Below are 16,138 nucleotides of genomic sequence, written 5' to 3'. Positions count from 1 at the left end.
TTGAAAGATGTGAACAATCTGACAGAGCCGCAAAAGATCAAGATGTAAAGTAGGTGACAGCAGTAGATACTAACAAAAATTGCCTTGTTATGAAATCACACTGCTTCTCTCTACTAATTATATTTCAAGGTTCACTACTTATTGGAATTGACTCAATTCCTAGGAACCAGTGAACATCGAAGAAGTATTTCTTTGCTTCTGTTGTTTAATCTGTCTCGCGGCCTTTGAAATCAAATCGAGGAATGTTCAGTTGTTACAGAGCAGTGAATACTTCAGTGCTCTTAACTACATAGCGTAAAGTGACGATGTGAACTGAAATCACAACTAACGTGTTATTGCTCGCGGTAAAAAAGAAGTAGAGGACATTTGTGTAAAATTTGATTAACGTTACATCAATTCATATTCCAAGAAAATTCGTCTACTCTTTGTCAGTGATTAGCGCATGCGCTTGCTTTCATTATTTCCTAGGAATTTATCTTCGTACGAAACGTAAGCAAGTAGCTTATTATTTTTCAAGCATCGATGTAGAAAGACCTATTTCCGTCTAAAACTTTGCTCAGCAATTCAAAACTTCCAAACAAGTAGGATTGAGAAATCATTAACATATATTTCAAGTATATAAAAGCCGTTTTCAGAGAGCTTGATTGTTCGATGCGGTGTCTCGAGTCAACAGATCGGTCACCGATATTATGATCTTTTGATTTCACTGCATCATTTTCGATCAAAATCCATCCTGTGCATTTTAAAATAGATTAAGTCTAGATTAGCGACGCCTACCAGACGATACTTACCTCAACTGTGAGCTCGAGGATAGCAGAATGCAAACGAACACTACAGTATCACTCACCATTGGAGACATTGTCGTGCAGTCAAACCAAGTGAAACGTACCCATCAAGATTACATTAATAAATTGACTGTTGGAATATTGAACCCGCTACTCGTTTCAAGAATGCGATAGTGAATTGATTATTGGAACATTGTATCCACTAGTCGTTCCAAGAATACGACTAATGGGCCTAATGTTCCAAAAAATCAATTTACTATTGATTTTTGAAATTACTAGTGATTTTAATATTCAAATAGTCAATTCATTATTGCATTCTTGAAACGACTAGCGGGTTCAATATTCAAATAATCAATTCATTAATGTAATCTTGAGGGATACGCTTCACTTGGTTTGACTGTAAACCTTCTGTTAAACGACTAGGTTCCTTTTGTCGTCGCCACTGTGGTTGGCTTGAACTCCCTATTTGATTCCTGGAAGTGAGCAAGCCGAGTGCGCAAGGTTAGCGATCAGTACACGGGCAAAAAGGTTAATCACACGGAGTGAAGGTTTGAGTAGAGCTTGTAATTATGTGTTCGTGTGGTAATTGTTGCTCAGTGATAGCTCATTTTACTGTGGCGGGTCATTACTAGGCTAGTTCCTTTTGCTAGTAATGAGGAAAAGAACTGGAAAGGACGACAACCTTACTCGGCGGGAAAGGTCTGAAGGAAAAGAAACGGAAAGGAACGGAAAGGACGAATATCGTACTTGGTGGGAAAGGTCTGAAGAAAAAGAAAAGGAAAGAACTGGAAAGGACGAATACCGCACTTGGTTGAAAAGGTCTGAAGGAAAAGAAACGAAGAGAAATCGAAATGACGAATACCGTCCTTCGAGGGAAACGTTTGACGAAAAGCAAACGGAGAAGACAGCAAAACGAAAGGTATGTACACGAAAGTTAAAGCACTGACATAAATTTACCTTATTCCAAACTTACGTTCTGAGATTTCCGGAAAGTATAGAGCGTCTGAAAACCCCGCTTGGAAATTTTCTCTTCCAATCGGAATCGTGAAACATGTTCATGTAGAAGAATCATTTTATCCAATCAGATTACATGTACGCAGGCAATCTATGTAACAGCTATCTGGTCGATCTGGCGTGAAAAAATAAATTTCGCTCATTTCTTGTGTGCTGTAAGACATTTGTGTTCATGTTCTTGTTCAAGACATTCGTACGGCTAAATCAATCGTTTCAATATGATCTTTTCAAATGCTCCTATTTTAGACAATTTTCGCATTACCTGAGCGAAGGCTCATTACGGCCACTGTCAACATCTAAATTTAAACAACTTTAATTTGAAACAAGTACAAAAATCTCTACACAAAACACACACCACTGTTTCTACCCCTAAAGTTGAGTGCTCGAACTTCGCTCGAGAGTAGTCGTTGTTGCCACCTATACATCACCTCGATTTAGCGAAGGAATCTGCTTAAGCGGGCAATGGGGTCGTTCGCACCCTTCTTCCAAAAGAAAAACGAAGCAGGGAAACACCGATAAAGAACCTACCACCATGCCGGTTTACCCCGAAAGTAAACCGCTCACCAAACTCAGAGCTGGCTACCTTTGTTTCTGGCTGTTTTAGGCGTTTGCTAGAATTGGGGGACGCCAGGAGGCCGACGTATAGTTCTCAAATACTTACAAAAGATATAATGAACAACTTTGTGGCAATTTTTACTTTTAGCTTTATGATTGTATAAAAATAGAAATCCTGATTTCTCAGACCTTTAGGGGAAAAGAAAAGTAGTTTAAAATCGGATTCCACATTACGTTAAAAAATGATGTGTCGGAAACAAAATTGGTAGAAAAAGAAGTACAACCAAAATATTCAACACCCTCGACGTTCTGAGAGATAAATTCACATAGAAAGAATTATAATATGGTTTTAAATGTAAAGAAAGAGACATAACCTTGATACCCCGAAAAAAAAGTGTTGTTAGCGAATTTTCCCCTTAAGAGCATGTTTGGCAACCGATATAATAAAGTGTAATTACGAAATTGCGAAATTCAGATTTATTACCTTCAAAATCCTATGTTCTCCTAACCAAAGGGCCACCCTGCTTGGCCCTAGTTATGACCAAAGCCACAAATAAAATTGCCGCCAAAACGCACAGTAGCTAACAGGGGCCAGTTCTGAGTGGGGTCAGTGATTTACTTTTCGAGGTTAACGTGGCGATTGTTTCACTGTTTTGTGAAAAAAGAATGACGTTAATATCTTAAGCAGAATCCTAAGTTTGGGTGGTAGCGATAGTTTTTGCAGGTGTAACACAATATCGAGCGAAGTTCGAGCTGTCATCAAGCTGTTTGTCTAAAAACAGATACAGGGTGAGTTAAAACTGACTTTGTTCCCTTAATTTCAAATATAATGACATATTTTTAATTGTTGTTGAACGTAAAAAAAGCACTTATCCTTTCAACTGAATCGATTTTTTCCCCCAAACCTTTCTCTTATATGGGAAGTGCCTCTTAAGCTCTACCTATATACCTTTTTCATAAATGCCTGCTAATAATAAATTATTTTGTAAGTATCTATTAGCGTAACTAACTTCGCTTTTGAGGGAGTAGAAAGAATTTTCACTACAAGTTTAGTAAGGCTAAATGATTGTATAACAGAGAATAATTGGCAGTCATTTTTGAAAAGGGTCTACAATCCCGGTCTCTTCACTTTCCTTCCCAAGCTGTTATCAAATGCGAATTGAGAGGGAAGACAGTTAAAGGGAAGAATAGATTCGTTTTAACAATGTGTATTTGATTGCAGAAAATTTGCCAAGGCTCCAGCTGGCCATCAGTTACAATAAAGAAAAGAACAAGCGACTCTTCACCGAAGGAATATGCTACGAGCTTACTTGAAGAAAAATTCAGAACCCGTCTAATTGTAACTGACAGATTAAATTCTGGTAGAAACCTGGCCGACGACCATTTGATTGCAGAATCGTCCTCAACAGTTCATAGCTTGGTAGGGATGCTCGTTGAATGCATTTCTTTCTACATATTTGAAATTACACCTTTGTCTTGAATTCATCTCCAGTTTTCCCTCCCCATTGTTAAGGCATCTTACCATCATTTACGTTCTTATATTTCCGAGAGCAACGATAGTTTGGTTCCAAGGCAAAATAATTCAGAAAATATACCTTGTAAACGCGATGTTTTTAGTTCGTTTCGTTTTCTTACCTAAAACCTTTACTACAGCAGTTTCTGGTTATGAAGCTGAGTGAGCTTGTTGTTCCCGTCTGTTGAAATCCTATCCTGAGGACAAAACGAAGCCGAACACCACCGGCCGCTATCGCTGAGAACGATGATTATGAGAGAACGACGAGGGCTTATACATACTTGCCAAGATGAATTATCCGATTTCGTTGGCTGTCACTTTTGACATGACAGCCGGAAGTGTGAATAAGCGGTTTAAATAGATACATCTAGTCTCAAGCGCTAGTGCTGCTTTGGAAATGGTATAGCAGTCCCGTATCTCGCCGATGATTACAACATTGCAAGCTCAGAGCACCTAAAAAGGTCTTAGTCCTCATTCATGCCTGGAGTCTTTTTGAACTGCGGTGTAAGATATGAAGACATGATTGATCATCGCACTCGCCCATACGCTCCGACATAATTTGAATTATGTCGGAGTTAGTGTTTCAACAGGTTATCTTAAAAGATAACTTGTGAACAGCCTCCCGGCGAGGGCGAAAAAATTCGGCGAGCGAATCCAGCCGACGAGCACGAAACTGAAGAATTCAGAGAACGAAGCCATCGGGCCGAGACGTTAAAATAAGAGTGAATGTACAGACCGTCCGCCGGGACGAAAAAAAGTAACCCTTGTAGAGGGGCGGCCTTTAGTTGAAGTTAGACTGTACAAACTCAATTCTATCTTTTCAGTTCACGCTCGCCGGGAGCCTTTGCAGGCTAGTGTTTAGAAATTCTCCTCAATATTAAAGTCCGGCACTCCCGGTTTAATTCAAAGTCTATATGGCATGTACATTTACTTTTGTTAGGTGCTGTACGGTTTCTTTAGGGTTTCTTTAGGGCTTTATTTGTGTAGCTCCAATATTATCTTATTATGACCTCCCTGCATTGCGTTTTTCTTTCCTTACTTGTGCGTTTAGGAGATTAAAATCAGTAGTTAGAATTGGATGGAGTTGGCCTCAAGTTATCTTTTGTGCACATAGCATAAACAGCCGTGATAAACGTTGTACATCAACGTATTTTTTATGATTAAACTTGACATTTGGTGTGCTGGGAAACATACGTTTTCAAAAGTGGCCATTACAATTTTTGAACAACTATATTATTAGAGGTCTGGAAAAAATGATCTGATATACGGCATGAGAATTTACAGGTAATAAAGCAACAGCTTCTCAATGCTGACATTGATATTTAGTTCTTGAATCAATAGGTCCTTTTAATTTTGCAATGAAATTCAGTTTTTCCGGACGCTAAAATGGTCGCTGGCTGCCGTAGATTTAGATCGCATTTGTTCACTAGCCATGTTGTCAATTCTCTATTTAAAAGGGCGAAGCAACCCATTTGACAGAGAAAGCAATACCGCTTTGCCTCCCAGATAATGTCAGGTGGAATCCACAGGCGGGAGCAATAAAATTTAAAGATGAGCGTCGTTCATTATATGTTGTGGAAGCAGCTATTGAAGAGCTACGAAAAATCAAAGGTGCGTGTCAATCAAATGATAAGGAAAAACAGTGACCTAGGTTAATTAATCTAATTATTTGTTTTTCGTTGTAGTTCAGTGTTTAATTTTGCTGTATTCTTAGTCGTCCGTTCTTTGGTTCATTGTTTTGTCGATAGTGCTACGGTAAGGCATCGAATCAAAAAAGGAAGATCTAAGGTTTTCAAGGGTCTCTGGACGTATTGTACCAAAAAACAATTATAGTGGAGCTCTGGCAGCCCGAAGGGCCACCAAGCGGAGCACCATACCCATATACGAAAGAAAAGGAAACCGATGCATTAATTTTCTCATGGTTATCATGGCTAGCAGTATTGTTCGTGGGCGCGTAGGCACGACAACGGCGACGACAACGGCGGAGTCCCGCAAGATGGCGGCCATACTCTAGCTAATAGCGGAGCTCCTTTGCGCCGAAGGCGCGTGAGCGGAGCCCCATGCCTTAGAAAATTTGGTAACCCATCGATCTCAAAAATTTTGGTTGTCACGTGACTGTCCGTACGTATGTCCGTCCGTACGTACGTCTAGCCCCATACCGATAACTTGACAAAGTAGCACAATTACCATAGGTCATGTTATGATTAATTGACAGCTGTCAAAACAAGGTATCTGCTGACCAGCATCAGGTTACCATATCGTGGGCTCAGGTCAAGAGCTCATCGGGGTTGCTTATGTTTTTGAAGTTGACCGCTGACCAGGTGCTAGATTTTCTATTGGATCGCGGGTTCAAGTCAGGTTATTACTCTGGAGGAGAAGGAGGGAGTACACACAAAGGCAAAATTTCGCGGCAAATTAACCCCTGACGGGTTCTTGACTTTTCTTCCGACATATTCCTTGCACAATCGTCTCTTGGAAAGTCTCTGATATATTGCGTGCGTAATTTCCGTAATCTTGGGTACGCTTAATAGGTATAAGAGAGTTTGCGCATGACGTTTACGGCAGACGTTAAATGGCAAAGATTTCTGATTTTCTGTGGCCGAACACAGTTTTCAAGAGCCTCTGCCTAATTTACCATTACTTTAAAGATATTTATGCTTTGGCGCCCGTTTTTTGTAAGAGTCAACGTTAACCACAGAAGGGTTTATTCGCACATTTTGGCTAAGGTGAGTGCTGTTGCCATGGCAACGGAGCTAGTTAAAAACAAGGCTTAAAAAATGGTTTTTGTTTATTTCAAAAAAAATTCAGTCGTTAGATTTTTTTCATCATTTGCCCACTATGAATTGACATTAAATTCCCTCTGTCAACACTGTTCTAATAAAATTTTGACATAGGCGACTTTCGTAATTCGCCGTAAATCGTTTTCACTGCATGTTCTGTATTATTAAAAATTCCCTGTGTCAAAATTCAGATTTTTTGCGATAGATCATTCGCGTGGTTTCTGAATTATTTTTTTGGCCAAATTTCTTGAAATTCTAACGACCGGATCGTTAGAAATCGGCAAGTTTCTGCAAAAGCAATCGGTCTCAATTTTTCGAGCAACTGCTCATGCGCTGCATTTGACTGGGTTCTTTCGGTAACAAAGAAAAAGCTGGGAACTGCTGGGTTCTTTGCGTCGTTACCTTTTCTAACATAGCTTTGTAGTAAAAGACTAAAGGCATCAGTACAGTGCGTTCAATAATGGAGAAAAATAGCGCGTATAGTGCGGGTGTTGAGTAAATAAAATGATCGCTCTATTGAAGGCATGTTTTGCATCAGCAAAAGCCCGCGCGAAAACTGTGTTCGACCTTAAAGCAAACATTTTGCAAAGACGCAACTTTTGGCAAAGTTTAAAAAATTCTGTACTTATGGTTCAGAGCCACCTTAAATTTTCAAAAATTTAAGGTGGCTCTGAACCCTATGTACAGAATAACATAATAACATCGTGTTCACCAATGATTGGGCAGTTTGTTGATACCATGATTGTAGCATCAAGTGATAAAGAGTAGTTATAACGACCCATCAAAATCAAAACGCTAGAAACTGTTTTGAGCCACCTTAATTGGCAAACATATTCGTCTCTATGGTTCTGTTCACATGTTTTCTTGTCTTTGCGAAACTTCTGTGCCCGTAGCCTCTAAAATTAAAATCTCAAACAATTCCTGCGGAAAACAGTGTGTGAATTGAATTGCCGCAAAATACAGCACAGTGCTGGTAAAGAACTCGAAAGAATTTGAACATACTACGAAAATCTTCAACGTAAAGGAAATACTGTAATCGGGAACAACATTGCTTTTATACAGCAAATCATTATTTGTTTTTTAGCCGTAATTCACTGAACGAACAACGCAAGAATCTACTCACTGCGGTTTGGAGTTTGAGGCCATGACAACTGACTGTTCAGAAATATGAGTAAGCCTGACAAGAAAATACAAGAAAACAAAATGACGCATGCAGCCAGGATGATAAAGCTTTCGATATACAAAGAAAAAGTGCCAATTCACTATGTTTTTGTAAATGAAATTAGTCGAAATACATACAGTTTGTTAACAACGAGAAAATGCCGTCTAGCGCGTTCGTCTTTAGAAAGGGCGCAACTTGTTTACGTCACGATCATGCGCTGTGGTGATTATTTTGGTACTTTTACTTCCGGTCAGCTTTAGTTACGTCTGCGTTGTTGGATCTTAAAGTCCCTATTAGGTTGACAGCGACTTGCAGCCTTGTTTTGTAGCGTATTTCTTTGATATCGGACATCTATGTTATGGTCAATTGAAACCTGTGAAAACAAGGTATCCGCTGACCAGTAACACGAGACCATATCGCGGGCTCAAAGTTTAGAGCTCATCGAGGTCACGTGTTTTTTAAAGTTGACTGCTGACCGAGTGCTAGTTTTCGGTTGGATCGCGGGCTCGTGTCAGGTTAACTTGTTGTAAATACAGTAGGACCCCGTTAACTCGAAATCTGAAGGGAAACGAAAACCAGTTCGAGTTAGCGGTGTTTCGAGTTATCGGGGTCGATTGAATATCCGAATTGCCATGTTAATAATTGATAGTTTGCTGATTTTTCAGCACTTCAGTACACAGTGACAGCTGAAGGCACCGCATCCAGTATGACTCATAAGATTGGGAAATGACTGTAAAATATGTGAACGGTCGGTTACACTAATTAAAATTAAATTGCTGTGGTGTTAGTTTTGAGTGTTTGTACCGATTAAAGGACAAGAAAAGCTAATGGGATGACATCCCTGGTGAGTTATATGAACCAGAATTCGAGTTATCGGGGTATATTTTTATCAAGGGAAACGAAATTTAATTCGAGTTAGCGGGGAATTCGAGTTATCCGAGTTCGAGTTAACCGAGTTAAAATGACTGAAAAGTAGGATCAAATCCAAGGAAAATGGGACTTGGTTCGAGTTAGCGGGGATTCGATTTATCCGAGTTTGAGTTACCGGGGTTCTACTGTTGTTGTTTGGAGGCTGACTAAACCTAACTCAGGATTAAAAGTTAACTAATTATAAAGTATAATTTTTTCCTTGTATGCAAAAGTTTTTCACTGCTTTTGTTTTGTGTAGTTTGCGATTATTCAAACTCAAAATAGAAGGCCAAACAATATACAGAAAGCCTCACCGCAAAGTTACAAAACTCGAATCAAAATTCTCGCTTATCCTTAGCTTTATCGAGCTTTGAACAACCTGACCCAGTAGTTCCGCTTTTGGGCTTGGCTACATCTACATATTAGTGGAGCTCCGGCAGTCCGGAGGGCCGCCAAGGGGAACAAAATAACTATAGAAACGGAACCAGATGTGTGCATAGAAAGAGAAAACCGTGCAACTGTTTTTCATGGTTAATATGGCGCGCGGCATGCATCGCAGGTGCCTGTACCCTACCACGACGAAAAACGACGACGTCGCGCAACATGGCGGCCACATTCCAACTAATAAGTCGACCGAGGCATGCAGCTTTGGTTTACAGCGCTTAACTTTGATATTGAATATTCAGTTATGATCAACTGACACCTGTCCAAACGAGGAATCCGCTGACCATATCGCAGGCACATGTTTAGACCTCGATTGGTTTTTTTGAAGTTTACCGCTGGCTACGTACTGGTTTTCGATTGGATCCCAGACTCAAGCCCGGCCAATTTATTGTAATCGGAAGCTCAGCTTTTAGGTTTGGCTAAATGTATATTTAACAGTCATTCGCCGAAGGCGAGGTGATGTCGAGGGGATTATTCGACAATATTTACTGAGCCTGAAGCGAATAATTGTTTTAGTGTAATTTCAGAACTGAACAACAGAGAATACGGACTAAAACATAAAAACAGGGACCCAATTGTTCATTTGCATATACGTATGCAGCCGTATAGTTTTAATAAGAAGCTTACATGTAAGCTTGAATGGAAGGTGAATCAGTTTACTCATCGAGTTCGGCAGTAAAACAAACAAGCAAAACACTACGAAAAATAAATTCATCAGGTACCTTTTGTTTTATCCCTGTTGCCTTCATTCACGGTTGTCATCATCGTCTCAAAATGAGTAGCTTTAGTTTGGAGAAAAAAATATTTCGGTCAATCGATCTGACCTGCTGGCAATCAACGTAACCACTGCCTTTACGATTCTTAACTGCCGCTTGAACACGAGTTCTTGAAAGAATTTTTGGTCCAAGGATGACAGCAGTCATTTTGAAAATTCTGGATCCTTTCAAATATCCTGGACTTGAAGTGATGTCTTCCGAATAGATGAAAAATTCATTCACCAACTGTCCGCCCTGTTTACTTGCCGATGGCAAAGGTGGCGAGCTTAGTAGCCAGGCCTCGAAAATGTTATATAAACCGTCTAGCACGGTTTATATAACGTCATATAAGGGATCGCTGAACCAATCAGATTGCTGGAAACTCTTTGTTCAGCTCTGAAATTATACTAAATTATCATCTAAAATGGTAAAAAGAAACCAATGACAAACTTAGAAACAGCAGAATAACAACTCTGCTAACTATTATGAAGATTTCTTAATTATCATCAACCGTCATGAATTCCATCAACCTTCTCCATTAACATTAAGTTTGCGCTACTAAAATGAGTCCTTCGCATTTTTGTTGTAGAGCCCGTATGTGTTGTATCAATAGCTGGACCATGCAGGGATGGAAAGTCCTATATTTTAAGTAAAGCATTTAACCAGCCTGATGTGTTTCCTGTGGGACATAAGATGGACCCTGAGACGATGGGAATTTGGATTTGGATTTTACAACACAAAATGAAGGCTAGCAAACTTTGTTTTACGCAGTTGGTAGTAATTGAAGATGCAAATCTAAGTATTCAACAAGTATTTTCTCTAATTTCATGTCATGCCGTCTCGACGCATTTAAGGAGAAGGTCACTCCAAAAGACGTTTTTTTTCTCAGCGCTAATAGAAACCTTGCTAAGTTTAGCCACTCACAAAAGTTTCAGCCTCTAAAGTACAGGCTTTCTTTATAAAACTGTCTCTAAAGAAGCCCAAAATTCCACATCGTTGCCGCCATTTTGAATAGTACTCAGCAGCCAGGCCGCATTTTCGTGACGTCATTTCGTCTCAGAGAGTTTGTCCAAATGGCTTCCGACAAGCCTTTTAACTACCACTCTGGTTTATGGCTGCTCTTGAGCCATATTATTTTGGGCCAAACATGCTCCAAACTCCGAAATGAAAGCATTGAAGATAGTGACGTGGGTAATTGCTTTAAAAAAATACATTTTCTCCTTCCCGCCGATTTCGAGTCGAACGGAATGATGTCACATAAAGACGGCCTGGCTGCTAAGTACAGTTTCAAAATGGCGGCCTCCGAAATCGCTTCTTTCGAGACGAATTTCTTCAGGATAGCGGCACTGCAGGAACTGAAACTTCAGTCAGTGGAAAAGCCGAATGTTTACTTGCTGTAGGCGAAGACTAAAAAGGTAAGCTTTTTGGAGTGACCTTTTCCTCTAAATATCACCTCCTCTCCTGTTTTCTCACCTCATCTCATCTCGTCTCATCTCATCTCAAATCTTTCCCGTCCTCTTACATCATCTTATCGATCCTCTTTCATTTCATTTCATCTCATCTCCTCCCCTGTTCTCTAAACTTCTCTCTTCTCATTTAAAGGTAGGTATGTCCACTCTAAATCTTTATTCATACCTTTAGGTTTACCAATTTTTACACAAATATCAATAAGTTTTCCGATCGTTGCATTCCACAGCATGATCAACTTTACTTGACGTTGCTAAACAATGTTACTTCAACATCGACATCGACAATGGCCTTGTCACCTCTGTGGTTTTTCTTGACTTGGCTAAAGCTTAAGACACAACTGACCGTTATATCTTATTGGGAAACCTACGGCTGTCTAGTGTTAGTAACTATTTTACTCCATGGTGCAAAGTATACCTTACTGGTCGATAGTAGAGGTGCCAAGTCAACTGTTCAAAGGTTAACCATTAGGAATTTCTTGTGGAGTAACCCTTTGATCAATACGAGGGCCTTTGCTATTTCTTATCAACATCAATGATCTACCTTGTTCTCTTAATTGCACGAATATTTGCTTTAGATAGTAACAAAACTATTAAGGCATCTTGCTTTAGTGATTTGGAAAACAAGGTCAATAGCGAGTTAGAGTCGGGCAATGGCTTATCGCCAACAAATAAAGTTTAAACGTAGTTAACACCGAGTATCAAGGCACGGCATTCGTGGAAAGCAGCTTTTTTTATTTAACTATTTTTTTATATTAGACATTAGGAATTAACAATATATATATTAATTTTCTTAATTACAAAACAGCCCCAGTTTTTCCGAATGAAACTGGGTGGTACGTTATCCGATAGTGACAGTTGAAGCCGCCAAATCTTCAAGCGTCTATATTGATGAGCACTTATCGTGGTCAAACCACAATGACCATGTTGCAAATAAGATATCTTCAGGCATGGCTGGTTTAAAGCAAGTTAGACTTTTGTCCCAACAGAAGCTAAATCGCAATTTTTAAATCGTGGGATTCTTCCCCTTAGTCGATTATCGTGATGTAGTTTGGGCAGATATTAAGGACGTTCGCGCTAATTGCTTCTGCGCATCCTTATTGCGCACACATATTCACACGCCACGTCATGCATCGATGCGCGTGCTAAGTAATTAAATGAACATTGATTGGGCAGATGGCCATTGCTATTGCTTTGCCTGGATTTAACGATCTTGGACGTTCTCTAACCCCTATTTTTCTTTTGATAGATCAAGACATTTTCTCTACCGATTTTCTACGTTTAGCGAAAAAATGGAGAAAGTCTATCGATGAGAAGTTTGAATTGTTTGCAAAATGTACCGTCGAATTCCGTTATTTTAAGCTCTTCGTTTATCTGTGCAGCGGTTTCAGATGCCTTTTGAAGGGTTAAATTTTGTGAAAACGTTAGCAACATTTGGAATTATTTACACAACAGACCCACCTCTGCAAAATATGACTAAGATCATTTGCTTCCGTTGACTAACCTTCGATATTTTTACTATAAACCACAGTAGACCATGCTGAATTACGTTTTCAAAATCAGGGTAGTTTTCCACACGCTTCCTCTCTCAAACGAGGTCGGTGACCCCCAATTTTTTTTGCATTTCTGACATAAGTAACTCATTATCTGATTGCAGTAAAAATTTTTAAAAAATCTATAGACTGGAAAATTTTTGCGCTATCGTCCGTAACGAAGACCTGTCCGACAGAATTGATTAATTCTTTATCGATCAGCTGGAATCATCACTGAAACTGACTGGGAAATTAGATCTGCTGACATCAGTTTAAGGATGCTTCAGTGGGACGCTCGTGGAGCTCGACGTGAACAACACACTGCAATGAATTATGATGCATAAAATTGTGCAAAATAAAGCTCCGGAGTACCTTACTGAAGAAATAGACCTGATTGTGCTGGTACTGCTTACAAACTCAGAGACTCTGGCTACAATTTAGCACTCCCGAAATGTGGAATTGAAAACTTGGAAAAGAGGTTTTCGTATCGTGCTGTTAGATTGTGGAATACTCTTCCAAATAAGGCCACATCAGATCAGTCTCTCGAGTCATGAAGAAAGTGTCTACGCACAGTCTCCAAAACAGCGTGTAATGTTCTTACCTGGCGTTGTAATATATATATGTTATTTGCCGGCTAGGAGGTCCGTATAGTGAAAAACTGTGACCGAGGTCTTGTTGAAAATGCTGCTCGAGGCCGCGGGTGCCGAGGGCAGCATTTTCAAGCCCGAGGCGACAGTTTTTCACTATACGGACCGACCCTAAGCCAGCAAATAACATGTTTATTTTTTTTTTCCTGCAGTAAATTGGTTTTACAGATTACAAATGGGTTTGTTTACGCAACTTTGTCATTGAATCGGCTTGCGCGCTAACGATTTGTATATGTAATAGGACCACATGCTGTCCAATTTGGAAATAATTGGATGAAAAAAATTCCGACGACAGCCAAAATTGGACGAGGTCGCAGGCCAAGTCCAATTTGGCTGTCAGAAGAATTTTTTGAATCCAATTATTTCCAAATTGGACAAGCATGTAGTCCTGTTACTTATTAATTATATAGCTCGTGAGGTAATACAGCTTTGCAAGGAAAACTACATTAACTGTCTCTGAAGAAAAACAGACTGGGCCCTCGATCTTCCGCAATTTGGGAAAGCTTCGAAAATATCCGGTGATCTTTGGAGATCGCCAGAGATTGTCACAAGTCTTCGGAAATCCTAGGAAGTGTTCGTGTGATCCTCGAAAATCTTCGGGTGATCATCGGAAATCTTTGGAAGTGTTCGGGCGATCTTCGTAAGTTCTTAAGTGATCTTTGGAAATCTTCAGAGATGTTCGGGTGATACTCGGAAATCTTCGGAAGTGTTCGGGTGATCTTCGGAAGTCTTTGGAATTGTTCGGGTCATCTTCGGAAATCTTCGGGAGTGTTCGGGTGATCTTCGGAAATCTTCGGAAGGTTTCGTGTGGCCTTCGATAATCTTCGGAAGGTTAATAGCTTAATTTCGTTGGCTGAGACAAACTGTCCTTTTGCCAAATTGGACAGTTTCTGCGTTCTTACTCCCTTTTTACCCCTCCCCTTTATACGCCTGCCACGCAGGCTAATAATAGCTGTGCTGACAATACTGGATTAACTGACTGCTATATAATTAGTAGAAAAACTCTTCGCAACGAGCGCGTAACTGATACTCAGATAGTGGGCAAAGAAAGATGTATTAAAGAACAGATTTTTTTTGGAACTACTGTGTGTTATTTTACCAGTTAAGTTCTCCAAAATTGTTTTGCGGTGTGAAATTTCGTGCGATGTTTGAAGTTTTACTACAAAAACAATTTCTCTCAGTCGTTGCTGCTAAAATCACTTAAAATCAGACTTTTCTACTGCAAATTGAATAGCAGAAAGCGAAGAAAGTCGTTAAGTGTATTCCACAGAAATTCTCCAGTAACAATCAGAGAGGTAAACTCGACTGAAATTGACTCAAATTTTACGGAGAGAGAAACACAGGATTACGCGCCATTACAGCGCCAAGCTAAAAACAACCAACCAAACTCTCACAACTTCAAAACACTCATGATCAATTGAATTTACTTACAGTGACTTTCCTTGCCATTTTAAAGTGAACAGAGATAAACTTGCGTTGACTAATCGTCGATGGAAGTGTAAAAAAGGCAAAAATTTACGATTACCGCTGACTTTTAGGAGCGAAATTTAGGAGCCGTAATTGCTACAGCGGGGAGAAAATCCGGCCCTTGGGCTGTATCGTAAAAAAGCTGGACCGGTCACGAGTACATGATTAGCCAATCAAATTCGAGGATTTCGGATTTCGGCGCGCTCAGATGCTTGAAAAAAATATATATATATGTGTTATTTGCCGGCTGGGAGGTCCGTATGGTGAAAAACTGTGACCGAGGTCACAGTTTTTCACTATACGGACCGACCCTAAGCTGGCAAATAGCATGTTTATTTTTTTCTCCCGCAGTAAATTGGTTTTTGCGGTGTGAAATTTCGTGCGAAGTTTGAAGTTTTACTGCAAAAACAATTTCTGTCAGTCGTTGCTTTTAAAATCACTTGAAATCAGACTTTTCTACCGTAAACTGAATAGCAGAAAGCGAGAAAATTCGTTAAGTGTATTACACAGAAGTTCTCCTAAATACAGCAACGATCGGAGAGGTAAACTCGACTGAAATTGACTCAAATTTTATGGCGAGAGAAACACAGGATTACGCGCCATTACAGCGCCAAGCTACAAACAACCAAGCAAACTCTCCGGCAACCTCAAAACACTCAATTGAATTTACTTACAGTGACTTTCCTTGCCATTTTAAAGTGAACAGCGGTAAACTTGCGTTGACTAATCGTCGATGGACGTGTAAAAAAGGCAAAAAATTGACGACTAGCGCCAAATTATAGGAGCGAAATTTAGGCTGCGAAGAAAAAATCCGGCCCGTGGGCCGTATCGTAAAAAGCTGGACCGGTCACGTGCGTATGATTAGCCAATCAAATTCGAGGACTTAGGAATCCGGCCCGCTCAGATGCTTGAGAAAAAAATAAATGTATATATTTATCTTTAATATGATGCCCGGGTGTTGTGATAGTAATTTTTGACACGGATTTTTTGGAAACCAATTCAATCTGATGGAAGAGAATCCGCAATGGTATAAACTCTCAGTCGGCTTGGCTCTCTCTCTCTCTCTCTCTCTCTCTCTCTCTCTCTCTCTCTCTCTCTCTCTCTCTCTC

At 39.9% G+C, this 16,138-nt stretch overlaps 1 protein-coding gene across 1 annotated transcript; it reads left to right on the top strand.

Annotated features, from left to right (window-relative positions):
• The first annotated feature begins 1,194 nt into the window (after positions 1–1,194).
• Positions 1,195–13,242, top strand: LOC110052528 (uncharacterized). The gene is made up of 5 exons (XM_089277623.1): positions 1,195–1,333; positions 1,436–1,704; positions 3,577–3,774; positions 5,325–5,478; positions 10,507–13,242. The coding sequence occupies exons 2-5, from the start codon at positions 1,438–1,440 to the stop codon at positions 10,857–10,859; spliced, it is 972 nt and encodes a 323-aa protein (XP_089133749.1). The 5' UTR covers positions 1,195–1,333; positions 1,436–1,437; the 3' UTR covers positions 10,860–13,242.
• The last annotated feature ends 2,896 nt before the right edge of the window (positions 13,243–16,138 follow it).

Source organism: Orbicella faveolata, unplaced genomic scaffold (assembly GCF_042242905.1).
Source record: "Orbicella faveolata isolate gen_17 unplaced genomic scaffold, um_ofav_v1 contig_46, whole genome shotgun sequence".
Taxonomy (NCBI): domain Eukaryota; kingdom Metazoa; phylum Cnidaria; class Anthozoa; order Scleractinia; family Merulinidae; genus Orbicella; species Orbicella faveolata.
The sequence above is the reverse complement of the archived record's forward strand: the minus strand, read 5'-3'. Positions and strand labels throughout refer to the sequence as shown.